General features: G+C 49.1%; 1 protein-coding gene across 2 annotated transcripts in view; it reads left to right on the top strand.

Moving 5' to 3' along the window:
• ETS1 (v-ets avian erythroblastosis virus E26 oncogene homolog 1) overlaps nt 1-27,548 on the top strand; it is a 73,509-nt gene extending 45,961 nt beyond the window's left edge. For both annotated transcript variants that reach the window (XM_010581377.1, XM_010581378.1), the window contains 7 exons: nt 7,051-7,170; nt 7,836-8,036; nt 11,460-11,537; nt 12,411-12,659; nt 16,132-16,392; nt 26,208-26,326; nt 26,905-27,548. In XM_010581377.1, the coding sequence (XP_010579679.1) occupies nt 7,051-7,170; nt 7,836-8,036; nt 11,460-11,537; nt 12,411-12,659; nt 16,132-16,392; nt 26,208-26,326; nt 26,905-27,120 (1,244 nt within the window). In that variant the 3' untranslated portion in view covers nt 27,121-27,548. The remainder of the gene's footprint in view (nt 1-7,050; nt 7,171-7,835; nt 8,037-11,459; nt 11,538-12,410; nt 12,660-16,131; nt 16,393-26,207; nt 26,327-26,904) is intronic.
• Nucleotides 27,549-27,808: the final 260 nt, after the last annotated feature.

Raw genomic sequence — 27,808 nt, 5'->3', positions numbered from 1 at the left:
CTGGAGCTAAACCATGCCGGCCTCGTAGCACAGCCTAACCTCTGCTGTTGCTTCATCTTGATGGAAAAATCTTTTTGCTGACTGCTTTGCACAGTTTTGACGAGCATTGTTAAACTGTGGCCGCGTTCCCCATCCTCAGAGGTGGCCACATCTCCCTGGTGCTTGCTTTTATCCATCTGTGCTCCTTCCAGCAGCTGAAATGGGGAGGACGGAGTGAAGCCCTCGACCGAGGGAAGCCCCGCTTCACGTTGCTGCAGGAAGCTGAACCGTAGGTTCTGGCCCTGCCTGCTGAGGCTGGGGAAACTTTCCCGTAATTGCAGCGAGCGTTGACTGAAGCCCTGTGGTTTTGCTTAGCTTCAGTCCAGGGGTTTCTCTAGCACGTCTTTCCTTCCTCTCCCCCACAAAAACCAGGGAGGACCGAGTGAGCTGACCACCAGGCTGCTGTTCCCCTGCGAGCTCCTGGGACTGCAGGGGATGCCGCTTTCCCAGGATCTCCATCCAACACCCACGTTATAAAGCTGTCGGGGAGAGAGAGAGGGGGGGAGTGGAAAGGAGCCTGAACAAGGGCAGCAGGCAGGCTTGGAAGGCGAAGCCTGTGACTTTGATAGCACTGGGATAGTGGGTGAAGCATCCTTTCACCTGCCGGTGCTGCTGCCTGGTTCCTCACCAGCTGCAAGATACCCAGAGCCAAAACAAACCCTCCCTCACCTTTTGGTTGCTCTGTGTCCAGTTTTCCTCATGGGCACGTCTCCCCCGAGCACTCTCTTCTAGCGAGTTTGCACCCAAGCGAGGGTGTCTCCATTTTACAGAGAGGTGAAGCAATTTACCCCAACACCTGAGGCCTAGCAGAGCATCCTGGCATCTCACCCTTGTCTTAACCTTTCCCCTCCTCGCTCCCTGTGATGCTCTAAGTGCTGAGAGTGCAAACTTGGAAGAAATGCTTTTATCTGCATTTAGGGAAGACAGTTTTCAGGCCCTTTATTTAGGGGAAGAGCTCGCCCCCATGACACACCACATCTCCATAAGAAAGCTGCTGAATGCCGGAAGAAAGCGGGCTTTGTTGTGCTTTCTGCAGCGCTAAGCAGTGTGGGCTTTCGGTTTCCTCTCTTGTTTTTCTCTTGAAGCCCAGCTTTCATCTTAGAGTATTTATTTTTCACTGCTTGAAGGAGAAAAAAAAACCCGACTTCTTTTTCTTTTTCTTTTTTTTTTAAAAGTAATATATTTATTTTAAATTAAAATAGCAAATGTCTGTGCCTTTTGTGCCATTCCTTGCAGAGGGAAGCAGGGCTGGTCTCTGGCGAGAACCAAATCTCCCCTCTCTATTGCCTGGTCCTCTGCCTCTCTCCTCCCATCTCATCCCCGCATCCCCAGCAAAGGCCTCTCCCTGTGCTCACCCCTTCTCCCCATCCATCCTTGCTTCCCAGATTTCCCTCTGTTCCCTCTTTTCTGGCTTTCTGTCCCACTCTCCCTTTCCCCCTGCTGAATTTTGCTGCCCTTTCGGTCCAAGGAGCCCTAATTGGAACAGGCCGGCTCCTCTCCTGCTTCCTGCGTGGGAGTGAGAGGCAACGCTTGTGAAAACAGTTCAAAAGTGCAAACAAATTTTTGCCTAATCCTGCCTAAATAACAGGGGGCTCAGCTGGGGTTATTAGCCTGGGCGTCCCCGCTCCAGAGCTGGGGGCACCTGGGAAAGGCAAAGCTGCCCCGGGGGGAGTGGAGGTGGCTGGTGGTGGTGGTGGAAACCTGAGATGGGGAGATGATGCCTCCATGGTGCCCGGGCTGCTTTGTCGGGGAGCGTGGGAAGGGTCTCGGCTCCTGGCCCCCCTCTCCCCAGCCTCCTCTTATGCTCAGAAAGGTTTCTCGGCTGCTGAACCCTGCCAGCTGGGGGACGTTGGGAAATTTTCTGTGTTTCAGCTTCCCCCATCACTAACTCTGCCCTAGTTTTGGTCCTCGTGAAGGCTGGGATGGAGGGGGCTCGGCACGGCAGGGGGGGATGAGCTGGGGTAGCATTGGGCTTGGTGTGGGCTGGAGATGGGGAGTCTTGGGGCTTGGTGGTCATGGGCTCACCGTGGGCGTGTGGGAAGAAGGTAGAGCAAACCCATGTTGCCTCTGAGAAACTCCTCCTGCTCCATCACAGACATCCAGGGTAGGGGGATGGCCTGCACCGTGGACACCTCGAGGCGGGGTGTCATGCATGGGGGCTCAGAGGAGGATCTCAGCTAGCTCAGGTCTCAAGGACTGAGGTCTTTTGAGGGAGACCGGCACAAATTCTTGCAGTCCTTGGATGCACAGTCTTTGAGAGTTGTTTTTTCTGGACTCTCTGCAAATGGTCTGGTTTGAAACCAACACACATCTTCTCCCAAACTTGTCCCCATGCCTCTTTCAAGCCACCAAAGGGCCCGAAATCCTCACGGTATCAGCAAACTGCGGGGTTAGTCTCAGGCCTGGGAAGGGGAGGACAAGGAGGCTGGACAGTGAGCGGGCTTTTACCTGAGACAACAGCGCCTTGGGTTCCTGACCTTGGTGTCCATCCATCAGAGCAAGGGCAGGAGGAGGCCGCTGGGTCAGCTGGCTCCACTCTGACCTGCCGTACATCCATTTACACGCAGGCTACTGGGTAAAATAGCAGGGACCAGACAAGGACACACTGGAGCTTTTGATGGGAAAAAAAGTGAGTGGCCGAGGGGAGCTTTAAAGAGGCATTGACCCTGAGTGGAAACTCGGGTGAAAAATGACTTTGCTCCCATCCTCCTGCTAAGAGCATCTTTTTTTCCTTTACTGCCATTTATTTTGCTTATGCAATCAGATGCTAATGCTTTGGCGTGCAGCAGAGTTGCTTGCGTTTTAAGGTCAAAATCCCTAAAGTTTGTAAATCGTAGTCCTTTAAAAAGATCAGATACATAGAAATAGTTTATACATGCGGAGCCTGGTGAGAGCAGAGTGGGAATTTGGCTAGGAGATGAACTCGGTGATCTTGGCCTCTTTGTCCGTTTGCTTGCTGGTTTTCTCTCAGGCTCCACGCCTGTTGTTGCAACACCTAGCAAAAGTGGGGTGGTGGGTTTTGGGCAGATCCCCCTTAGCATGAAACCCATATAGGGATGCCACACTGGCTCTCAGCAGTATCGGGGTTGTTATCATCCTCTTGTCTTTCTTAAGTCCTGTCCCCAGGGATGTCAGGGGCTGGAGGAAAAATAGAGGTCTGGTTTTGAGAAGCCTCCGGGGTCTCAAACCGGGCCCCCAGATCCCTCCTTGCTTTGGAAAGCTGCAGCCAGATGAATAGATGTCCCTCTCTGCCTTCCCACCGCGCAGGGCAAATTACTTATCTCTGCTCTACAGATGCTGGAGATGCTGGTGACATAATTTTCCAGAGCGACTGCAACTCCTGTTAGTGTTTAAAAATCAAACCATAACACACCCTGCCTGGTCTCCCAGGAGGAAAATCAAATGCAGTTCCCTGTCAGTGCAGTGGCAGCAAGTGGAGGACATGGCATCTAGGCAGCAAACTGCACGTGGCAGCCGTGTCGATGAGGCTTTAATGGGCGTCATAAAAATGATACAGCAAACCGAGTCTGGGATGCAACGCAGTGGTCGCCTGGCCCCCGCTGCTGTGCTTGCTTTTCAGATTAAAACCCCGAAATTTCTAAACTGAGCTTAGGTGTAACAGCTGGTTTGGTGCTGGCTAATGCTCCTTCCCATACATTTCTTCAGAGCCCGTGTGTGTGCATGCATGCATGCGTGTGTGTACTTTGTGGACAGCAGGAGGTACACAAAAGGAGACATTTTATTTGTGCAAGATTTGATTAAAATCTTGGAAACAGGTTTCAGATGGCAGTGAAAGCCGAAACCGGGGGAGCTAAGCCTGAGTTGCTTTTGTTACTGAAATTCTACTTGGCTCTGACCTTTAGGTATCCCAAACTGAAGGTGAAGGACTTGCCTGCGGGTGCTGGAGGACATCACCAGGGCTTGGTTCTCCTCCCTGGGAAGTAACTCCCCTGCACCCAGCAAAGTTGCATCAGGCTGGCCAGGTAAAGCCCATCGTGCTCACTGGACATGCAGGGATTAACAAAGAAAATGATACTTAAGTAAATTCAGTATCTCAGAACCCACAGAGGCAGATTTTTGATTAAAAACTGTCTGTCCCCCCCGTCTCTTTCAGATCACACGGCTAAGACTTGTCCACAAACAGATATGCAGAGCTTTACAAGCACATTTAGTTTTACACGTGTGAGCTGTTGTATGGATGTGGGACACTGCTGACTAAAATAAGGCTTCTGCAAGCGTTTGCAGGCTTGGGGCTTTTTGGCTGTTTTGTCTTCTGAAGAACTTTTAACTAGTAGCTACAATCTAACAGGAAAAAAGTACATGATGTTTCAATCCTAAATCTGCCCAGTACAAGGTATTTTGAAGGAGAAGCCTTGAAATGCACTTTTTGGTTTATTTTGGTGTTTAAATAGAAAACCTCTTCTGACACTTTGCTTTTTAATTTTTTTTTTTTTAAATTTGAAAATAGGCTGTTTGCTTCTCTGATGACCTCTCCCTGGGAATCACTTTTAAGTCTTCCCTGTTTTGACGTGTTGTTTGTGCAGAGCTCAGTGTTCACCTTACTAAACCGAAACCTTATCCTCTGCTACTGAAAAATTGATTCTCTGGGTATGTGCAAACCCAACCCCATGAATCCTGCAGGAGAAAACGGGCGAACGGTGATAGGTACTCACTTGTATTGCAGAGATAAAAATACAATTTTGCACACACCTCACCTTGCCCTGTTGCTCTTCGTGTCTTGCCTAAGGAAGTCATCTCCACACAGGTTTTCACGAGTGATTCAGTGTAAAAATTGGGGTTAGAAATGTTTTCTTAGCCTAACTCTGACTCATCTTCCCATAGCACCCGGGAGCAGTGAACTGCCGTTTAACCAGCCAGCGGAGGGGAGCGGATTCCTGGGTGGTCCCTGTAACCACAGAGCACAGAAAGCAAAGCATTAAAATGTAACATGAGGATGAAGGGAAAGGGGCACTGAACCACTTTCTCCCAGTGTTATCTCAACGCAGCAGATGGAGAACAGAGATAGCGAGGGTGGCTGCTCATTTTTCCGTGCCCTCTCCAGCCAAATCCAGTAAATAATGAAGTGTAATTTGCCAAATAGCCTTTGAATGTATTATTTGCTTTTGAAGGTCCTGATACTTCCACTGTGGCCGGCACACAGTGATTTGATTTATGTGGTGGGGTTAGGGGGAGGAATTGAGTCCCGAGAGGCTCAGTTCAGGAATTTTGCTAGTCCTACCTGAGCAAATCATTACTGGAGTGCCTTGGTGACTAACGTTAGAGGGAGCTGCAAATAGAGGGGGTGACATTTTGCATGTCTTTTAGTTGGGAACGGTAGGTGGAATGTGCAAAGATGGAGACAGAAAAGCTGCTCTGGCTTGGCGGTGGAATTGCATTTGGCGCATCCAGCTGATGATTTAGGGATGCTTTGCAGCGTGCTCACCCTTACCTTGTGCTACAGAGCTGCATGTGGATGCTTATTGACCCAACTCCTGGATTCCCACTTGCAAAAAAACCCCAACATTGTGTTGTTTGGACTTTAAATGATGCCTGTGAGTTTGGCTGTGGAGGTACCTGAGTGGAGCAGGAAGCCCAGACTGGGTCAGACTGGAAAGCAGCTTTGTTGCACTGGGCTGCCCATGCTCGGCGGCTGCAGTGCTGTCTCCCACCCTGACTCACCATTGCGTTAGGGATGCGCTCAATGCTGCTTGAAACAAGCACTTGCCAGTATTTTGCAGGTATAATGGCTTATTAAATCAGAGCTTAAATTAACTTAGAGCGATGGTAAGCCAAGGTGGCTGGGGTTTCCACAAAACAGAGAATTCTTTGATTTTTGATGTCTACATCCAGACATTCATGAAAACAACAAAAGAGCTTGCGCGTGATGTCATTTTTGCACTGAGAACAGTTTTCATTGAAAAATTTCCAATAGGCTACAGTGCTCAACCAGCCTCAGGTGGAAGATTTACATATGAGACCGATAAAGTTCAGTTGTTTGAGATGGTGGTTGGATGAGGCTTTCCTTCTCTATGAAAGATGTTTTTCAGGAATGCTTAAAATATATGAAAAAGAGCCAAACCTTTATTCAGATCGAGGAGGGTTTTTTTTAAATGGTTGCTTTTGTTTATGAAACTCTTTGGCTACAAATATCCGCCTGCTTCCAAATAAATTAGAAGAAGAAAAAAAAAAAGAAAGACAGGAAGAGCTTTGCTTCTCATCAGGGCTTACTGCAAGGCCCGGCTCTTGGCTTGGCCCCGCGCTCTCCCATGGGGGTGGCTGAGCATTGTTCAGTGACTCACCCCGAATCGCGTCGCTCCGTGCTACGGACTGGCTGCGCATGATGTAACTCCGTGCTAATGTGGGATTTTCCAGCTCTTTGTTTTCCCTTCCTCCTCAAATGGGTTTTCTGCTGGTTCTTCATCCTGCCTCAGCCTGCTGTCAGCTTACTTTTTCCAGGATTGCCCGTGATTCTTTAAAATTAATTTTTTCCTTTTGCTTTTTGTTGGATCAGGATGCCCAGAGGTGGAGCGGTAATTCAGAGATGCTTTTCTCCTTGCTTTCTTGCTCACCCTGGTGTGGGACTCTCTACTTTCATCGGCGTCTGGAGCTGCTCAGCTATCTCCCAGGCTCCAGACACCAACTGGGGTGATGAAGCCCAGCAGGCTAGAAGTCTGGAAAGGTCTTTGATATCACCGTCGAATTTCCAGTAGCACATTCATGGTTGGCTTGTAGGGAGACCATGTGCACCCTGTAACCTAGCTTACCAGACATGGCTTGTTTATACCCTTTAAGTAGAGGCTTGTTAGAAGCACAAGATTATTCTTCTTGTATTTCAGAAGCCTGCTCATGGACTTGCAGGGTTTAGGTGTAGGGCTAGAGGGTCTGGGTGTGAAAATTTCAGAAGAAAAAAAGATTTCTCTGTTTCTCGGACAATTCAACAGCCAGCACGACTCCTGTCGTCTTTCCCAGTTCCATGTCCTTATGGCCATTTTTCTCTCCTGCTTCTTTCAGATATGGAATGTGCGGATGTGCCTTTATTAACTCCTAGCAGCAAAGAAATGATGTCTCAGGCATTGAAAGCCACCTTCAGTGGCTTCGCAAAAGAGCAACAGCGGCTGGGAATCCCCAAAGGTAAGACATGGTTTCCCAATGAGCAACCATGGTAGCCACAGAGATTGTGTCCTCCTGCCAGGCTGCCCGTCTCCACATCTGCCATCTCTTTTGTTGATTCTCTTCATGTGGTATTGCCTTGTTTCTTGGCAGCTTCAGCTGGAAAAAATCTGGACATATAGGCAAAACCTTTCAGTACCACTTGCAGACTACACCTGTCTGACAGATTGTGCCTGTCTGTCCTGCTAACTTCTGCTGGATGACTGCTCTTGCAACTTTGGCGACCTGCTCCTTTGGAGGCAGCTCCAGGACTTCTGTTTGCTAGTCATCTCCACTATATGGAGAAACAGCAGGAACCCTTTACCAGAGGCTGGTGACAGGGAGAAACCAAGCAAAATGGAGAAATGGGTGGTAGAAGGGGTCAGAGAACTGGTGGAATTTTTAAAAGTCCCAAACAAATCCAAAGCTCATTCCTTGCATGAAATATGTCTGCAGTAGGGCTGATCCAAACTGTAGGTATGGTGTTCCTCCACCATGTTTTACCCTTATGCCAGTGGACTGCCAATCTCTATGGGATGAGGCTGTGCAAGTGCAGTGCAGCTGTAGCACAGTTTCTGTCTTGTTTTCCTGGGGAAATGGCTTGTAGTTGCTCATTAATGGATCTCTTCTACAACCCCTTGCTGCAGATCCCCAGCAGTGGACGGAGACACACGTGCGGGACTGGGTGATGTGGGCGGTGAACGAATTTAGCCTGAAGGGAGTGGATTTCCAGAAGTTCTGCATGAACGGAGCTGCCCTCTGCGCCCTGGGCAAGGAGTGCTTCCTGGAGCTAGCGCCTGACTTTGTGGGAGATATCCTTTGGGAACATCTGGAGATCTTGCAGAAAGGTGAGTCCTGGAGGCTCCAGGGTGACTGGCTGATGCCATCCTGGCTAACCTAGCCTGGTTTTGGGCCTTTCCAAAGACCTTGGCTCACAGTCTGGCTCAGCAATGAGGTGTTCACCTTGGGCTTTAATCCCAATAAAAGGAGCTGTCAAAGCCCAGCTTTCCGGTGGGATTTCAAATGGGCATCCCAACCAGTAGTGGGCAATGCAAATCCTGGCACTGCTGGAAAAGAGGAAGGGTGTTTGCACTGGCCGCTTGGCAGGAATGCACAGTGGGCAGGGACGCTTTGCCTGCCTGGAAACGATGGTGGGATTTTCCAAAGCATTCTTCCTCAGCTCGTTCAGCTCCTGTTGTGAATTTTACTACTTCCTCTGGTAGAACTGGGTACAACAATACCACCAAAATCCCACCCTAATTTCCCAGTTGTAATTGGAGGCTGCTTTTCTTTGTTTCGTGTCCCAAAAGGTGTAATGGCATTCTGTTGAGTGGCTGTGTTGCCCACAGGAGAAGCCATTTCTGCCAGTCCCTGCATGACAGCATTCATAGGCATTAATTTTCATTGATTGGGGACATACACATTGATTTTGGGTGTCCATTTTCATAGTGTCTGGATGCTCAAGCAACACTTAACCTGGGATAGTTTCGAAAGAGCAGATGAAGAGCTTAACACCTTTAACTGAGCCACGAGCAGGAGCAGCAGCAAATCTGGGTTCTTTCTCTAGCTCCTTTTTGTGCAGAGTTATTTGCTTTCCTGGAATATCCCTTGTGCTGTCATACTGACCCTGCGTGCTTGTCAGCAGGCCTGTACTGGTGGCAGGAAGGGGAGGGGGAGCAAAGTTATGCCTTCCAGGAAACCATTGACAAATGGATGTTAATTGCCGATTACTAATTTTACTGCTACCTGTGGTTTGCAAAAGGTAAACATGGCTCTTCCCAGGGTCTGTGTATGACAGGCTGTTTTTCTGCTCTTTATGTCTGTTCTGTGCTTCTTGTTTTGCATAATTTTTATTGAGTGCTTATATCAACAGCAAGCAACTTAACCAAACAAAGCAAAACATTGTGGTCAGTCCAATTTCTCTTTGCTATAAGCCATTGCTTGTAACGTAGCTATGCCTTCCCACAACCCTTCTTCATTTGTTCGGGCTGTAACCTGCTGGAGAGGGGTGTGATGTACCGCGGATATTGACTGAGGCATCAGAGCTGGGTTTGCTTCTTCCTGCAGATTCCCCAAGGCATGGAGATGAACTTGGTGCTGTAGTTTCACAGTAAAGTAGGGATCTTGTTTCCTTATAGCATTGACACATGCGGGTGTTAGGATGCAGCAGTCACGAGGGTGCAAAAGGCCTGAGACAGAGAGGAACTTTTACAAATAAGCTGAAAATCTTTGTGCCTGTTGCAGCTTTTCTTCCAAAAGGATGAAAAAGAATAAAGCTGAATTTCTTTGTCTCAACACTGTCGGCATAGCCCTGGGAACCAAGAAATCTCCATTCTGTGTTCAGTTTTACTGGTGACTTTGTCATTTCTTGCATAAGCTATCTGAGCCTTAGCTTCTATGGAGGGTTCTTAACACATTTCCCAGAAGGGCAATATCTGTGAAGTATTTGGAGAGTAACTAAGAAGAGCTTCAAGAAATTACCAGCCTCACCCCAAGGACTAATTTCTGTTCTCTGTAAGTCATGGGATTCATTTTACTGGTAGTACATCTCCAAACCCCTGACAAAGTCTGGGTTCTGTTGTGCTCGTGCTGTACAAACATAACGTGCAAAATTGTCCCTGCCACATCTCTCTCCACACAAGAGAAGATGGTTGTCTCCACTTGGCAGCTGCGGATGTGAAGTGTGAAGAGATCAAGATTTCCCCTGGCTCAACCATGGAGGCAGGGTCCAGCTGGCCAGTCCCCATCTCTTCCGTCTTCCCGGGCAGCCACCCACCATCATCGCTCGGCGGTGTTGATGCTGGGAGTGGTGGTTAAGCCCCAGATGTTTGGCTTTACCTGTAGTGGTGCGACCACCAGCATCAGGTCATGCTGGGACAGGCTGTGACCTTGCTGTCCCTTCAGCTAACATGCTTCCCTTGTGAGCACTTTCTGAGAGTGACTCATGTACCACAGGCTGCTCAGGGTTTAAAAATGGCAGCAGATGGGTGACTTTTCCCTGCATGGATTTGGATATTTTCAGGCATATTTTTCCAAATTTCTTCCTAAAATAACCTCTTCAGTTACCAGCAGTCAGCAGTGCCCTCCACTTGACTGTAAGCATAGCTGAAGGTCTCTCTCTTTCTCTGTGGTCACCCACCCTGCCCCTTGGCAGACACCGTGGGGAGAGGAAAAGAGCATTTCTCATTAGGTCTCTCTGTTTGCACAAAACCTCCTTTTGTTAGAGAATATTTTCCACCCTGCAATCCCCAGGAGAGAGGGCCAAAATTAGGCTCCTCGCAAGCGAACATGCGTTATCTTCGGTTCGCTTCTCTTTAGCCTTAGCAGAAATAAACATAACCCGGAGTTGTCTGTGTGTTTTTTATTTTGGTTACCCTCTGCAAAGAAAATAAAATCTCCCATGCCGGTATCTCTGCCCACATGCCATGCTGGAATGAGTAAGGTGTTAATGGAAAAACTGGTCAGGGTAGGAGCAATGTGGCTTTTACATGGGAAAGTAAACTCAGCGCCAAGCCTAGGAGTACCAGAGTGCTTGGAAAAAGCAATGGAAAGCAGAGAATCCATGCTCTGGTGTGATATGTGCTCTTTCTCAGTGAATTATGCCTATAGAAAGGCTAAAATTTTGTGTGCTGCCTGTATATACACGGTGGAGTCTCTGTCAGGAATTGGGTGATAGACAGTGCGACAAAGCTTTTTTGAGCATGGAATCTTCTGCCCGCATCAGGTGCAAGGTAAAAGGTGCTGTGTAGGCTGGGAATTAGCATTAATTTGGGGTTGTATGAGCTGGTTTTGGTATGCAGTACCCACTCGCTTGCACACACCTACTGCTGGTCTAAAAATAGGGGCTTCTTCAGGAAAACAACTGTCCTTGTGTGGTGGAGTTTTTTTCACGAGCTCACACATGTAAGTGTGATAAGCAATCCTCAAGAGAATGAAAGATGACAAAAATTAAGGCAAGCAAGGAAATTATGCAACTAGTATTTCAGAACAACCTGGAGCCTCTGATTGAGAAAGTTGTTGCTGTTTTGTTTGGTTTTGTTTTGTTTAAATTTGGGCATGCCTGCAGCAAGAATTCCCAAAGGAACCCAAGTGCATCAAGCGCTTGTTTCAGTGGGATTTCAGCTCCTAAATCATTTCTGTTCCTTTGAACGTCCCAGTTTAACCCAGAGAGGAGCATTTTAGGAAGTTCAGACCTCTCTGTATTACAGCAAGTCTTGCGAAGCACAATATGTCTATGGACATGTGACATTTCCTTCCTTTCCTCTTTGCAGAAGAGGTAAAACCGTACCCAGCAAATGGAGTGAATACAACATATCCAGAATCCCGCTATACTTCAGACTACTTCATTAGTAAGTCTCAATTATCAGTATCATTCTGGTGCTTCCAGGCATGAAAGTGCCACCTATTAGAGATTTGTCTGCATCACAAGGACTGCACCATGCAGTTGTTGCTCTGTTGTGGCAGAGCATGCAAAGCGTGTAATTTTGTCTTTTGTAGTGTTTTTGGTGACTGCCTTGAGATGCTATAATCTGACTTTACAAGCACTATTTGTTTGGAACTGTAGCTCAGCAGACCTGAAAAGTGACCTCAACACTCCAGAACATTGGGAATTTTTAAAAACATATTAAAAAAGGGAGGGAATGGGGGAAGAAGGCTTAATTCTGGATTGCTAGGTAGGAGCCTAGCAAGGAAAGCGATAAGTCATCAATCTGGAGTCCTGTGCTTCCCATTGCCATTGGTTTGGAGATATTCTTTAAGGGCATTTGAAATCTGTGATATATTTAATGAACTGGAATTCCAGGCTCTGGCCAGTGAGGAGAGGTGACTGTGGAAGTGACTTATCTATTACAGTCATCAATTGAACTTCTTTGCCCTAGATCTCCTTTGCTGAGACTATGCTCTTCATGATTTTCCAGCTTTTTCCCACAGCAGCTTGCTTGAGAGGAGTTTGGCGTAATGCACATTGATGGCGGTTGAGGATGTCTTATTTTTGTAAATTGGTGCAATTATAAGACACCATCTCTCTGCAGCTTTTAGAAACCTTACTCAAAATTAGTGCCCAATTGTGCCAGGTATTTTATATCCAAAGGCAGTCTCCTCTTGCACTGCAGACCTCAAATCTCTCTGTGCTGTGGGAGACTGGAGAGGGAGTGAGCAATGCTCTAGTTTCTTTGAGCTGTTTGTGTTTGGGTTGCTTTCTGATGGTCCCGTTCTGCCGACAGGTTATGGCATCGAGCACGCACAGTGCGTGCCTCCCTCCGAGTTCTCCGAGCCCAGCTTCATCACAGAGTCCTACCAGACCCTCCATCCCATCAGCTCGGAAGAGCTCCTGTCCCTCAAGTACGAGAACGACTATCCCTCGGTCATCCTGCGTGACCCAGTGCAGACAGACTCCCTGCAGACAGACTACTTCACGATCAAGCAAGAAGTGGTAACGCCAGACAACATGTGCATGGGACGTGCCAGTCGAGGTAAAGTTGGGTATCTCCCAGGGTTTGCTTGGGTTCTTGCTCTTCTACCTACATCAACTTAAGTGCTGCCTTTGGTTCTGTAGGAGATAGTGCTTTGGGGGCACCAAGGCCAGCAGGGAGCTGTGCAATGCCAGTAACAAAGCCATTTCCCAACATATATCTTATGGGGTTGAACTCCCAGATGGATATCCCTGTTGGCTTTGAGCCCTCCCTGCCTTTCTCTCCAGGGAAAACATGAAGGTCTTTATATTCTACCCTGCTGCCTGTTTTTACATCATCTGCAAAAATGTAGCATTTCTGGCTCCGGACTTTGATGTCAAGCTTGAGCAAAGTTGAAATAGCCTTTAAGGTTATTATGGAGGAAAGCTGCTGTGTGGTTGTATAAATCTCATTTTCCTAGGACACCAGGCAAAACCCCACAAATTCTTCACAAGTTCTCATCAGGAATTACTCTCCAAGGCTCTGAAGGGTTTTACACTTGATGATCCAAAATTTTTATCCATTATTTCCATTGATTTTGATGGCTGCTTGCTTGAACTGAGAGTCTGTTCTGATGAACCCAACGCCTGTGCTTTGTTAGGAGATGCAGATGTCATGGGTTGAGTCAGTGACAGAGCTGAAGGACCCCCTGAATCCTTGTGCTACAACCCTACATCTCCAAAGAGTTAGAGCTACATGATTCCGGTTTGAGATGATGGGATTTTAATACCTAAACACTTTTGAGGATCTAAGCCCAAATACCTTTTCAATTAATATTATTAAATTCTGAACACATGGGGCCCAGATGCCCAACTACTTTGTAATTACATCGCTTAATGCAAGGCTGAGGATCTGGCTCACAGTATATATATTCAAAGCAAAAGTTTAATCCATAGAGCTGAAAGTAACTGACAAAGGGGTATCATTATCTCCTGATTCCAGGTAGGGAACCTGAGGCATGGGGAAGAGATCTGACCTGCCTGCAATTGCACCCTGAATAGAATCCAGGTGTCCCCATGCCTAAAATTCATTATAGTAACGTGTTGCTGTGAGCCAGGTTTGATGTTGAACATTTAAACCCATTCATCCAGCAACGAGAACTGAAGATGTGCTGGTTCACCGTGAAAGCCGGAGCCCCTTTGCAGGTCTGCATCATATACACATTGCTGAGTGGAGCTTATTTTAAGTTCCTCATTCTTTTTCCAAGCTCGGAGAGCTAATGACAGGAAAGTTATTATTTGTATTATTACCTCTGCTTCTGCTGCTGGCTGAGCGTTAGTATGAGAGAGGTGGCTTGGACAATATGGTGAGCCAAAAGGGCAGTGGTGTTACAATTTTAGGTAAGCTCCTCTTTCTGGGGTTGTTTTTCTGGCTCTCTCTCGTTAGCGTCTTTCCCTTTTCTTGACCTTTTCTTTAACATAGGTGATTTCATAATAATTCTCATTGAAATGCAATGACTCAGGCATGCCTTTGCAATTGTACCTTGAGCCTGTTCTCACTGGCAAGCCTAAAAAGGCTCTAGGGGAGGGAAGAAAGAGCCCTTAACTCAGCATTGGGGACCAAGGGCCCCTGGTGTTAGCAAACACTTTAAAATACTGATTGCAATTGAAGAAATGCAACAGGCTGTGGCCGTGCTTACACTAACTCTACATTTCAGCCATGTAGAAGGGCCTTTGCATGGCATTAATCCTCCCAGAGTGGTATAAAGAAGGCTTAATATAAAGCAGAGGCCAGTTTATTTATATTTACATATGTCTTTACCTTCCACTGTATTAAAACGTTAGTCTGTCGTGAAGTCAAGCGCTTCATCAGTGGGAAATTCAGGATGAAGGTTTTCCAGACAGTTGCCTTTTGCCTTTCTTTGTGTGGGCTTTAGGAGTTAATTTTGTGGTCCCATGGGAGTTGTTTCACTTTGCCTTATCAGTGAGGGCATCTAGTTGGAAAGTGTAGCTGCCAAACCCTTAACAAGTTTCTCCTGAGTAGGTGCAAGGCATGATTTTTCTAAGGGCTCATGTTTAGGTCAAATTTAGGTGAATTTTGAATGAAATGACCCAAGTCACGTCTCCGACACCATGGCTGTTCATCTGTCAGATTTTGAATTCCTTTTCTAAATGAGCTTGTGCTGCAGGACTTCTCAGGGAAGTGGTTATGCCAATTAATGAACATGCATAAAGTGGTGTTAATTTTCCCCTTGCAGGGTTCAGGAGGTGATTGAAGTGTATTCTGTGAAACTCTCAAAAAAACTAAAAGAAAAAAATAAAATTAGTTTGAAGCATGGATATTACCAGCAGAATCAAGCCAGTGGATCCAAACTTCAAATGATTCTGGGCCAGCAATCAGGGCAGAGCCCATGGTAGTCGAGTCTTTTCACAGCAAGCGCTCTTCAAACTACAACACAACAAATATCTGGGGGAGTGTGCCAGCGTCCTTCCATGTTCCTGTTCCCCTGTGATTTACTATCTGGGCCCAAGCTGCGGGTAGCTCTGCCAGTGGAAATTTCTCCAGGAGTTCTTGCACAATCCCAGCAGCTGTTTTTAGCCCAGTTTGGGAAATTAGTGAACTTGAATGATCCTGTTACGCTCTTAGTTTGTCAGTAAAGATGTTGAGCAATTGGCAGCGTATGGGAGATCAGAGAGAGCAATTTCAGTTTGTTCTTTGGATCCTTTTTTAGCTCTCTGTTTTAAGTACAGAGGGTATACTTACGCTGTCTCTAGTGGGTGTAAATCAGCATAGCACTGCTGAGGATCTGGCCTCTCGTGTTCTGGTCTTTACTAAAAATACCCCAGAGAGTAGCCTTGATACAACCCAGCTGTACTCACCTTACCAGAACTGGAAAAATAGCTGTTTGAGCTCTCAGCCTTTTGCTCTCCTCCTCCATCAAATCTGCTGCTGTTTGGGGATTTGGGGGTGGAAGCTAGTTGTAACATATGGCAATAAAAGGCTGCTGTATAGTTTTGCAGGAAACATCAAAAGTACAGAACCTGGGTGTCCAGTACCCTTGAATATGCCTGAGCAGCATTTATATAGGGCTGGCAGATATAATATGGGACTTATTGGAGACCCGTATCTTTCAGCAGCAAGAGCAAGAGGTCCTGGCACCTGAACTGAGCCTTGAATATCTGTCTAAAGTGGATTATTTCTCTGCTGTTGCTTTTTTGAAACAGAGGACAATTTCCAGTTCGCCCCAGGCATCAGTCTTTGGTCGAGAGTCAAGACTCTGGGTTTTTTCCCTGACTCTGCCTTGCTTTGCTGCCTGAACTTCTCCAGGGCTCAGATAGCCCTGCTCTGAATTACAAAGATAATACAAGTATCCCAGTTTCAGGCTGTACTTTGGAGTTTGTTTGGAGATGAGGCATGGTGGGACAGCAACATTTGCCTGGTTGCTTTCTCCCTATGTAGCAAGGAGGCGAAACATAACTTCTCCTGGCTGTGGCAAGCTAGAAGCATCCCTGTGCTGGCCAGGCACATCTCACATGCCCTTCCTTCTCACCAGGTAAACTTGGAGGCCAGGACTCCTTCGAGAGCATAGAGAGCTACGATAGCTGCGACCGCCTGACGCAGTCCTGGAGCAGCCAGTCCTCCTTCCAGAGCCTGCAGCGTGTCCCCTCCTATGACAGCTTTGACTCGGAGGACTACCCCGCCGCCCTGCCCAACCACAAGCCCAAGGGCACCTTCAAGGACTATGTTCGAGATCGGGCTGATATGAACAAGGACAAGCCTGTCATTCCTGCTGCTGCCCTTGCTGGCTACACAGGTAGGGTCACGCTCCTCGGGAAACCACCTCTCTGCTGAGTGTCTTGGGCAGAGCCTCTCCATCGGTGGAAGGCAGAGCCTCCAGGGTCTCTGGGTCATGTAACGTCTGTGTTGCTGGTTCAGCGGTCTGGGAGTGAGGGGTTTTGGGGTCAGCCACGTGCATGCGGGCACACCTGAGAGCACGCAGCCCCCCAAGGCTGCATGTCCTTCAAGCGTGGGTGTTCCGGACCTCATGGAGGATGCAGGACCTGGCTGAGTGCAGGGCATTTGATACCTTGTGTTTTCATTTACGCCTGGATGCCTCTTGGTTGCCTTTGGTAGGGACTGGTGTCTGGTTTATATTGCTGAGAACACAAGGTAGTAGAGAGTGCCTCTTTCCCCCCGTGACACTTTTATGCAACATGCTGGCCACTTACTTGTGGTTTCCCACCTTGGGTAGGAGCAGCTGCATTTCTGGCATTGCTGTGTGTGATGTCAAATGATCTTCTCCCCTTTTGGCATGGAAGAAGCACTTGGGTTTGCTCTTTACCTTGGTGCGAGGCAGGGATGGGATGGTGCCAAAGCAGACCCAAACGTTTTCCATTCCCTGCACTGGGAGAGATGAGAAGGTGATAGGCCACGGAACCTCCGGCTTTTTATATGTCAGCCCTCCAGCAATCTGGCATCTTAGAGAAACCTGGTGGGATGGGGCTTCCAGCTGAAATTGAGATAATCCTTTCCAGTCCTTCTGTGCCATGTCTTTTGCCTGTACTATAAGTAAAATTCGCAAGGCAGCCTCCTGCCAGTTCCCCTTTCCCTTGTACATACTGATCTCTCCTGCCCCAGCTGGTAGCAGCTGTGGCCCGGAGGAGCCAAGCAGTGGAAATAGTTTTTGCAGATAAAGATCACCAAAAGATTCAGAGCAGATCCTGAGGTGCCTGAAATCTCCTCCCACGCACAGTTCATCTTAGGGCTGATATCTAGTTTTTTGTAAGGGGGGAGAGATGCAGAGGGGAGAAGAGGTGGAGAGATAATTTTAGGAGCTATGTGTAAAAAAGGAAGTGGTTTGTTGCTATAGCTTTAGTTAGAAAGAAAGCTCAGCCCTGCCTGCTGAATGAGCCTGTTTCGATCAAGTCAATGCAAAATAAAAGTGTGCTCTGCTATTCCTGAATGGTTTTTGGTTGGGGGATGTGGTGGGGAGAGGCATGAGTGGTAGGAGGGGCCATGCCATTGTCCTCCACAGTGCCACGGAAGTTGATGTTCCTAAAAGAGACCAGTGAGCACAACTTGCAGTTTTTATTCCTATTTTCTCCTGATAATGCCTTTCACTATGGCCCGTGGAAGTGTTTTGGGTACCCAGTGCCTGGGCAGGAGTGTTGGTTGCCTTTTAACAGCTGGAAACTGAGGCACGGAGGCACTGGCAAAACTAGGAGCTTTATTTTCCAAGCTGGATGTTTCCCTCCACATTTGCTGTAGCTTATGGAAAAGAGCTGCCCCCGTAGAGAGGTGGTGTTCCCAGCTCCCTCTGCAAGCGAGGAGACAAAGTCGGCGGCTGGACCCTGTGTTTTGCCAAGGAGTATTAGCACCCCAAAGAGTGTCCTTGGACTCATGCCGCCAGGAAGGGGAGACTTCGGTTAATGCAATGCCAGAGCACATTTCCAAATGCTTTGCGCTGCATAACATTTTCCTTTGCCTCATTTCAAACCCCATTTTGAGCTGGGAAGATAATCCCTTGGCCCAGGCATTTTGGTGTGATCAATAAGTGGGAGTGTCTGATTAATTTTTTTTTTTGCCTTGCTTCGCTTGAGAAACTTTAAATGAGGAGAGGAAAATCAGAGGTTTCCAGAATCAGCAGTCACTTGGAAATCCTTGGGCTGGAGCACTGCTTGCTTGCTCCGAAGGCTGCTAAGCAGTAATTCAGTCCTCAAACCGCCACAGCCTGCATTTACCGTTGGGAACAATCTTTGGACAGATGACCTTTGCAGGCATGTGACTCCAGAGATGTCCTCTGTCCCTTTTTAAAGCCTACTGATCTGTCAGCACCTTACATTTTATGTGCAAAGGGAGCCCAGCACGGGTGCAAAGCCAAGCCAGGTTGCTGTGAAAGCAGGTCACAGCGAGAGCATGTGAGAACATGTTGCATTACAAACTAGGACAACTGGGCACTCTCAAAACTGTTTTGTACTAGTGTATTTCTGCAAAAAAAAAAAGAAGTCTAGGCTGGCCACTGAGAAGTGCTGGACCTCTAGGTCCTTCTTTTTTTGCTTTGCTTTACATTACAATTATTTTACTCAGGGGAGGAAGTGCTGTCTACAAGCTAGAGCAGAGGAACTTAAAGTTTGGGCTCTGTTTGCAGCTCTGGTGAGGAGGTGGAGCCTCCAAACGAGCAGAGCAGGGGATTACCAGCCCAAGGTCCCAAAGCAGCCAGGACCCCTGCTTTCCTTTTCTTGCTGAGACCATGCCTCGAGCACATGTCCAACACCAGTCCCCAGCCAGCGGAGCACCCAACAGACATGCTGTGGTGTGTATGTTTTAGGACTGGAAGGGTGAAGCCTGGGAGATGGTGTCCTTCATCTCCAGGGCTCTCTGGGTTGACTTTAAGAACTTGACAATATTGTTCAGGTTTTGTCACCAAGGGCCTGTTTTGCTGGTGGCGCAGGGAGGTGGCACAGTGCTTTATCGCAGCCACGGCAGATCTCTGATGGTATCTGCCCTAGGAGGCGCATGCTTTGGTGAGAAGGTGCATTTTGGCGGAAGCTCCATTTGCGTTTGATGTGTTCTTCACCCAGCTCGCAAGCAGCTTTTCAAAGCTGCGTTATCTGCCCCCACATCTTGACCTAATTTAACAAGTTGCCATGGTTGCTCAGATAGAGGTTGATGCAATTTTCTTATCTTTTTTGAAGGAGAAATGTAATTGCTCAGGAGTTGGTGAACTTCACTTTCCATAGGTGCAGGGAGGGCCAGCTCTGGACACCTCTGGTTTTGGGGCCAGCTCTCTCAGAACTTGGCCAGCTTGAGTGTTACATTAACCCAGGTTTTATTTTTTTTGCCATGATCTAGGAAACGGAGACAGAGTACATCTATTAAATTTAGGCAAGCGGTGTGTCAGGATGCGTCTTCTCTGCAGACAGATGGGCTAAAGCTCACATTGGCTTAGCTGAGCTCAGTTTAAGCTCCCTTGTTCATGCAGCAATGCAGTGTTTGGTGTGGGCGGGCGGCTTGTGCTAGGTGCGTGCTGGCACATGGGTATAGATCCCCCCCCCCCACACCCCGTACCTGAGCCCAGCTGGGCTAAATTGAGCTCAGCTTTGCCTCCGTGCCACCTGCAGCCCTGCCTGTGGCTTTGCCATAGCTGGATCCTGCAGGCTGCTGCCTCCGATGGGTACCATGGCCACCCGCATCCTTCATGAGACCTGATGCCACGTGAATAAATGCAGAAAATCTGTAGCAGAGAAGTGTGCAGCCCATGCAAAGGGCAGGTGGTGTGCGTCTGACCGCGTTGGTCTTTGGCCTTTCTGCCCTATATTTATTTTTCCACTTTGCTGACCTACTTGTGCTGCTGCCCTCGTGATGATGCAGGTCCAGTGGACGTTCAGACCCTCTCCCTGCCCCTGTGGTTGGCGATACCCACTCGGGGCTGAATTGTTTTCGGCTTTTCTTGAGCGCCCCAAAGCACCTGCGTGGGTTTATAGCCAAGGAGTGCTGTTTGTTTGCTTTGTGGCACATAGGACCTCAGCATTGTCTGTGCAGGCCGGGGCTTTCCATCTCGCGGTGTTGTCTGCATTGCCACAACACCAGAGCTGTGATGTGCCGAGCTGCTGCTCCACATAGCTGAACAGACAGAGCAGAGTGATTCCCCTCGTGTTTGAGAGGAGAAGGGAGGAAAGAGGGATGAGAAAGCTGAAGTAAGTGCACACCAAACCTTGAACCCTCATCTGCAAGGCTGGTTTTGCATTTGCGATGCTGTCCTTTCTTATGGACCTAGTTAGGAAGTTGCTGATGCCTTTACAGACAATCCAGCTAATATCACAATGTGACCCAAGTGTCTCCCTTAGCGACAGATTGATGCTATCTTCATTATCATGCTGCCCTTAAAGAAGGCAGAAAGTAGTGCAGGGAATAGCCATCTCTCACAGATGCTATCTTGCCTGAGCACCCAGGACCGCTTCTGTCTACCAAACAGTTTTGCCCAGGCCAGATCCAACCCTGATCCTTGCTATCAGTATTCGCAGTACCATGCTGATAAGGCCCAAATTTGCCTGCTAAACCCATGTACCCTGTCCAAATTGTCTGCAGTGCAGAGCCTGAAGCCTTTGACGAGCCTCTGTTTCTGAGCGATGCTTATCTGTGACACAGAAGTGAAAGCACGCAGGTGCTGTTTTGCAAGAAAGTCAAGTTGGTGCCAAAGAAAGTGGGTCTCTTTCAAGAGAGCTTGTATACTGCTTCTCCTCCTCTTCTCCTCTTGTTGCTTATGCTGCTGGCCTGAAGCTTCCACCAGCGAGCTCCCTGGATGTGTTGTGGGCATCGGCATCCAAAAATCCGCCCAGCAGCTGCCTTCCCTGCCCCTCTCCCACCATGGTCCAGTGATCCGGCTGTCCTTGACATGCAGAGTCTGTGCAGTAGTTTTCCTAGAAACTTCAGCATCCTTCCTGCCTGCTTGCCTGCACTTCTGGAGAAGTGTGCCTGTATGGGCATCCGTAGCCACTTGTGTCTTGGTTTAGGGGAATTTGGAGATGAAGTCAGCTGCCCCAGCGATCAGAAGAGGCACAACAGCACCTCTGTCCCCTGTGCAATGCAGGGGATGTTGTTAGCTTGCTCGTTCTGGGTCATACCCTTTACCTGCTCTTACAGGGTGACTTCAAGTGTGACCAGCCAGCAGCTCCTGCCCCGTTTTCTGCTTCCAGTGCGGAGCCTGCATGGGCTCAGCAGCCCTTTTCGCCTCCGCAAGGTGGGCAGCTCAAGGGTGGGGCTCAGGGCTGGTTCAGTGGCTCCTGCTCCACCTGCCAGACATGTGCAAATGACAGTGAAATCAGCCCCATGCAACGCTGCCCAACCGTGACGGCAGCTCAGCTCTCACCAGAGCTGCTGCAGCCGCTGGCAGCGGCTTCTCGGCAGCCCGGAGGTGATGGCAAAGCAGCAACTGTGGCTTCGTCTCTCCTTCGAGCAACGAGCTGGAGCGTTGCACAGCAGCTCTTGGCCTGCAGGACCACCTTCAGGGGGAGAGGTGAAGCTCATGAAACCCCTTGTGCTTTGCCAGATGCCTCTGGAGTGAGACCAGTCCTCCCAGCATGTTCTTCCTCGAAATAGAGGAGATGCATTGGGAAAGCAGAACTGGCCCAGAGTGGCCTACCTGGCTGCTCTCCTGTCTATAAGCATGGCCAAAATCATGTGGCTCCCCAAGGAAGGTGCTTTCTGGGTCCTTCCCTGCTTTCTTCACCCCTGCTCTTTGGAGATGCTTCCATCTGAGCTCCACCGCTGCCCTCCCACCCATGCAAAGCTGGCACTTTGCAGTGGTGTGACTGCCTGCACCAGTCTGGGCAAGAGCTGGGGAGGAGGTGGTTGGGCTTGGTCTAACAAGGGAGTGATGGGGACAAGCTTTGCCTTCCCCCAACACAGTGGGGGAAATTGGGGACCTTCGGTGCCGCAGTACCATCGAAGGGGGCTCAGGCAGGGCGGGCACACGAGTGGGGCAAAGACTGTTTTGGAGATGTTGCTATGCCCAATTGTTCTGTTGGGTTGGAACCACAAACCACAGGGTGAAAAGCATAGGTGCGCCGTTTTTTTTTTCAGTAGGGTTTTTTTTCTTCTTCTTCTTCTTGTTTGAAAGAAGGAAAACAAAACAGAGGCCGTTGAGAGGGGTGGGGGTGTGAAACTGTCTTGAGAGAGAGTAGGGATGACGTGTTTCGGGCCGTGCCTTCCTGGGTATGGTGTGGATGCCCGTCTGCCCCAGCCAGGTGGTACCACCATCACTGCGACAGCGAAAGTGGCTGTCGTGCATATTTTGGTTTCAAACCGCTTCAGAGCCGCTGGGTAGGAAGGTGGTAGGGGACCTTCAGTCCCGACCAAGGGAGGATGGCACAGGGATGGCGTAGCACCAAACCCTTTGCTCTGAGGACAGCCACGGGTGCCATCGGAGGACCGGTGCCGAGGAGGCACCGCTCAGCCAGCGGTTCCCACTGTAGCAGCCATCCGTTATCCGGCTTAAGAGGCATATTTTCCCCCTGACGTGGGAGAATTCCTGCAGTGTGACACTCCCTGCTGAAGGACCCCGTTCAGTGCCACAGAGGCCAGACAGGGCCCCCATTGTGGCACCGGCGGGCAGGCAGGCGAGCCCCTCCGGCAGGCACTATTCTTAGCAGCCTTCACGGGTGCCGGAGGTCGCGGCGGGGCGGGGGGACATCCCACCATCCTCTGAGTCCTTGCCTTGTCTTTTGTGGAGCAGAGGCTGTCCCTGTTGCCCGGCCAGGGCTGGGCTTGCTCTGGGAAGATCCTGGATGTGCGCAGCAGGACCTGCGCCATAAAAAGTGACGCCTGTCCCTCCACCCCACACTTGGGGCTGCATCCAAAAAAAAGGCTGCGAGAACACTCACTGGTGGGTTGTTTTTGGAGATAATCAAGGCAACAGGTTGTGTGGTGGGATACACTCGCCAAGCTACACCAGCCTTGGGGCGGTCGGTGCGGCTGTGCGTGCTTGTACCATGAAGTGATTCTGGACTGGGCGTTGCGGTGGGGATTTCCAGCCACAGCTGGGGATGAGTGGAAGGGTTGAAGCAGAAGGGATGGAAAATGGGCGCTGCTCCCAGTTCCTGCGGGGGCGGAGGTTTGGGGTGCGGAGACAAGCCCAGCAGCTTCATGCTTGCCCTGGTAGCTTTGGGGACACGACGTCGGGGAGGTGGCATCTCTGCGTGAGCCAAGGGTCCCTTTGAAATCCTTTTAGGCATTGGGAAAAACAACTCCCTGCTCCTTGCTGGTCTGCAGAGCAGGCAAAAGAAGCTCATTTCTGAAGATGGCCCTCCCAGCACTAATTACCACTGTTCTAGCCTACCAGATGATGCATGGACCTCCAGCACCCCTTCCCTAATCATTTCGCCTTCCTACCCTGCCATCTCCTCAGAGCTGTTTTTGTGCACGCAGGCTCAGGCATGTGCCGGGGTTTGGTTCCTGCCACCTCGTGCATCGCCTGCCTCGCTGACATTTCGGAGTCGTGCCCCAGCGGCAGTGGCACATCTGCAGGGCCTCCGCTGCCTTCCCCTCTGGCAGGGTGTGTGTTTATAGGAGCTGAGACATGCCTGCAAGCCCTGCAGTAAACACATTCTTGACATAATTGCTTGTCCAACACAGAGGAATTTGGGGTTTTACACGTGTTCCACAGGCAGCTTGGACTAGACCTTGGGAATCCCTGTTCCAAGGATGACACTGCTTCCTTCAAAATCCCAAAATACCCAGCGGAGCGGCACCTGGCACAGAGGCAGGAGCCCTACCTCGCTTGCTGGAGAGAGGGTGAGAAATTGCTGGTTTTCCCAACACCTCTCCATGCCAGCTGGCAGACGAGCCGTGAGCACCAAGCATGAACTGCACTGGCCACTTGGCTCGGGGTTAATGACATTTGAACCTTAAAAGCCTCCTGCAGAGCCAGGGTGGCTCAGGGGTATTTTGAGGGCAAATACCCTCCTTGCTTACCCAAGAACCTGGCGCCTAGGTGATGGGTTTCCATCCGTCTTATTCTGGGGAAGGAATAAAAAAAATATCCTTGTTCTTTAGTAGGGCAGGAGAGAAATCAATGCGAGGTGATGAACCTGGTCTTGCTTCAGTCTTGTCTCCTACCAGTGTTTCTCTGTTAGCCTGACTTGAGTGCTGGGTGCTCTCTGTATGTGTGAAGGGAATTGATGTAAAGTCAGATGGGCCAAGAGAAACCAGCCCCATGTGAATTCACCTGCAATTCCCAGTGGAGGACCTCAGGTGGCTGAAATAACCTTTTTGCCCAAGGTTTTCTCTGTATTTAAAGCTCGCTGCTATAAATAGGTCTAAACTTTGAGATGCGGTGGCATTTCAGGCCAGGGTTTTGGCTCTTCCCTTTCGGATGAGAGGCGAAGGCGTCATCTGAATTTCCTCCCTTGTTTTGGCGCAGATAATCCAACTCCATCCCTACCGGAGAGCGCGGTTGCAGAGCCAATGTCTTGGCAAGCTCCTGCTGAGGACGACGGGCTGGAGCCTTTCCCCGCTGAGTGTCGTCTTCCCATTTACAAGCAGAGAGATGCTCTGAGCTCCCTGCTCTGTCCTGCCCATGGCTGTGCGATAACCCCCAGGGCTTGGCAGAGGAGCCGATGCCTGCAAAACCCTGGAGCAGTTGCTTAGGCATAACAAGAGGGAAACAATTTGGGGAGGGCTGGACAGGGCACAGCGATTCCCCTGTCCTGGAGCCAGCTCTCTCATTTCCTCCTCCCCAGCAGCTTGTCTGCTTTTGAGTCATTGTAAATCTTGTGGAAAAGGGGGAGCAGCCCTCTCTTCCCTCTGCGGGTTATCCTGCAGCCACAGCTCTGACAGCCTTCATTGTCATTCTTGGAAATAGGCTGTTCTCTATCCCTTTTTCTGAGTACATAACTCTTCTTTTCCCTGCTTGAAGATTCCGCTCATTGCTGTCAGCAGGCGGGTTTACCCCAGCCTGCCGTCCTAATCCAGCCTGTGCAATTCTTTTTGTGATAAATCATTTCCTCTAACCTCTGGCTTTGTTTATTATTATTATTATTATTGTCATTCTTATTATTAGTGATATATTCTAAGCTGTGTTTAAAACATGGCAAAATCTCTCCCAAAACATGTTGCCCAGAGCTAAGTGCTATATTTTGGGTGCGGCTGCATCTGGAAGTTGCTCATCAAAGAGGTTTTGGCTTGAGGGCTTCTCCTCTACCTTTGATTGGGACACAAGCACAAAGAAGAGATAAGTATTTCGAAATCGCTCCACGTACACCATTAATCCAGCCAAAACCAGACTGCAAAGCTGCAGGCTCTCAGTGGGGTGCACCGGGTACTGCAGGCTAGATGTGTTGGGCTCAGGACCCCGTGCCAAATTGCTGTTGGCCAAAATTAGCACCCAGGGGAAAGACGGAGACCACGGCGTTGTAAGGAGAGGCTGAATGTTCGTGGCATGGGATGCTGCGTGCTGCCTCATGCCTCTGCGGCTGGATTAGGGGAATCAGCAGCCGCAGGGAGGTTTGCTTATGGCTTTGCTAAGACCGTGACAAGACTGTGATGGGGAGATCCACCGGTCCTGAGCTGGTGAGATCTGTCTGCCAAGCCAGCCAGCCCCTTCCTTCCCTGCACGGAGCTCTGCAAGCCGGCGTAGCCCATTCCTGCAGCAACATGCCCTGGAAAGAGGCCAAATAATTTTCATACCTGGGTCCCCCCTTATCTTGGTAAACAGCAATGGAGCAAAGAGTCAAGGTTGGGAAGCGGGAGTCTGATGGAGTTCATGCGATGGCCAGCAGCTTTTTGGCACGGAGGAAATGGTGGTGCTCTTGTGCCAAGACAATGACTCCTTGCTGTTTGGATGCCAGAAAAATAATCCTATTTATGTAACTCGAAGTGAAACATTCCAGTGCATGAATATTCAGCTTTTGCTGCAAATAGGAAGCTCTCTTACCTGCAGGATTTAACTCTTAAGCTGTCATCTCAGCCCAGATCTTGCCCTGTGGCCACTGATGGGTTTTTTTGGTAGTAGAAGGTTTTATTTTTTTCAGTGAGCACTGTTTGCATGTGATTTTTTTTTTTTCCCCTCTGGGATAGAAGGGGCTGTGCTTTTCCTGGTATTAATGTATCATGTCTCCTTTGTCCTTCTAGGCAGTGGACCCATCCAACTGTGGCAATTCCTGCTGGAACTGCTCACTGACAAGTCCTGTCAGTCCTTCATCAGCTGGACGGGCGATGGCTGGGAATTCAAACTTTCTGACCCAGATGAGGTAGAGTGACCTGGAATTAAGTGTACAGCCCAAATTCCTCTGAAATATTGGTGTGGATAACCCTCCCCTCCTCCCTTCAGTGCTGAGATTTGGGCAGTCACGTTGTTCTGGTCTTGGGTATGTGTGGGGGAAAACAATGAATTAGAGCCCAGCTGAAAACTTGTTAAAAATTGGGCTGCAGTAATACCTAGGAAGCTGTAATTTGTGCCCAGAGTTGGTGTGAAGTAGCTGAAACACCACAGAGAGAGGCATATTGCCAAAGCTCTTCAAATAGGATGTGTTCAGGTGAGAGGGGGGCTTCCCACTGATTTTGGGGAACAGATGGGACATTCGTTCCCTTCCCTGACTTATATATCCGAGTCGTCTGCAACATTCTGCCATTGCATGGAGGTTGCTTTTCCCAAACTTTAACGCTTGTGACCCATCTGGGTCCATCTTAAAGATGAGGAAAGTCCTCTCCCTTCCCTCCTGTCCGGCACTGCTGCTTGCCGATGGCTGCCTGACCAAGCCAGATTGATTTTTCCTTCCCTTCCCTGCGATGTGCATCCCCCCCTTGACTCTCCTCACCCCTCTCCCAGGTGGCGAGGCGATGGGGCAAGAGGAAAAACAAACCCAAGATGAACTACGAGAAGCTGAGCCGTGGCTTGCGCTACTACTACGACAAGAACATCATCCACAAGACGGCCGGGAAACGCTACGTCTACCGTTTTGTCTGCGACCTGCAGAGCCTGCTGGGCTACACGCCCGAGGAGCTCCATGCTATGCTGGACGTCAAGCCGGATGCCGATGAGTGAAGGTGGCTGGCCGGGGTGGAGGGTCACCCCGTGTCATCTTGGCGAGTTGATGGGACTTTTTCTGTTGGTTCTTTTTTATTTTTGCTGTTCTTTTTGTTGTTCGTTGTTTTTTTTTTTTTTTAAAGGGCAACTCCTATTTGATGCTTTGAGGGTGTTGGGAGAGAGGGTGGTGGAAGAAGCAAACTTTTGGCTGAAACCTAAAAAGTTTGGTTCAGAGAAGGATGGGCTTTTTTTTTTTCCTGAAAGCTCCAAGACAGGCTTTTTTGGGGTGAAATTCTGAGTTTTAAGAAAGCCAGAAAAATGTAGCTCACTTAAAAAAAACCCAACCCCTTCCCCATCCCTTGTTGTTTAGAAAAAATATTATCGAATGGATCCCTTCGGTTTTTGTGTTATTCGCACACAAACTGACAGTTCAGGAAATGACAGTGTTCCCGAAGATTTGAGGATTTTAAACTTTGAGGGGGGGGAGGGGGCGGGGCGGGGCGGTAAAACCAAAGCAGGTGAATATTCCTGCTTCGGGGAGGGGCAATACAGGAAAAAACCAAGAACTGTTTGTCGTTCTTGTTACATTGCCTTTCTGTCGGTTGTTGTCTTTTCTACAAAAGACAGAATTTTTGCTAGGAGGGATCAAGACTTTTTGTTTTTTTAAATTTGTTAAAGTTTTATTTTATTAAATTTTGTGCCAGTA

This window comes from Haliaeetus leucocephalus, unplaced genomic scaffold (genome assembly GCF_000737465.1).
Source record: "Haliaeetus leucocephalus isolate CR32 unplaced genomic scaffold, Haliaeetus_leucocephalus-4.0 Scaffold773, whole genome shotgun sequence".
Lineage (NCBI taxonomy): Eukaryota > Metazoa > Chordata > Aves > Accipitriformes > Accipitridae > Haliaeetus > Haliaeetus leucocephalus.
The sequence above is the reverse complement of the archived record's forward strand: the minus strand, read 5'-3'. Positions and strand labels throughout refer to the sequence as shown.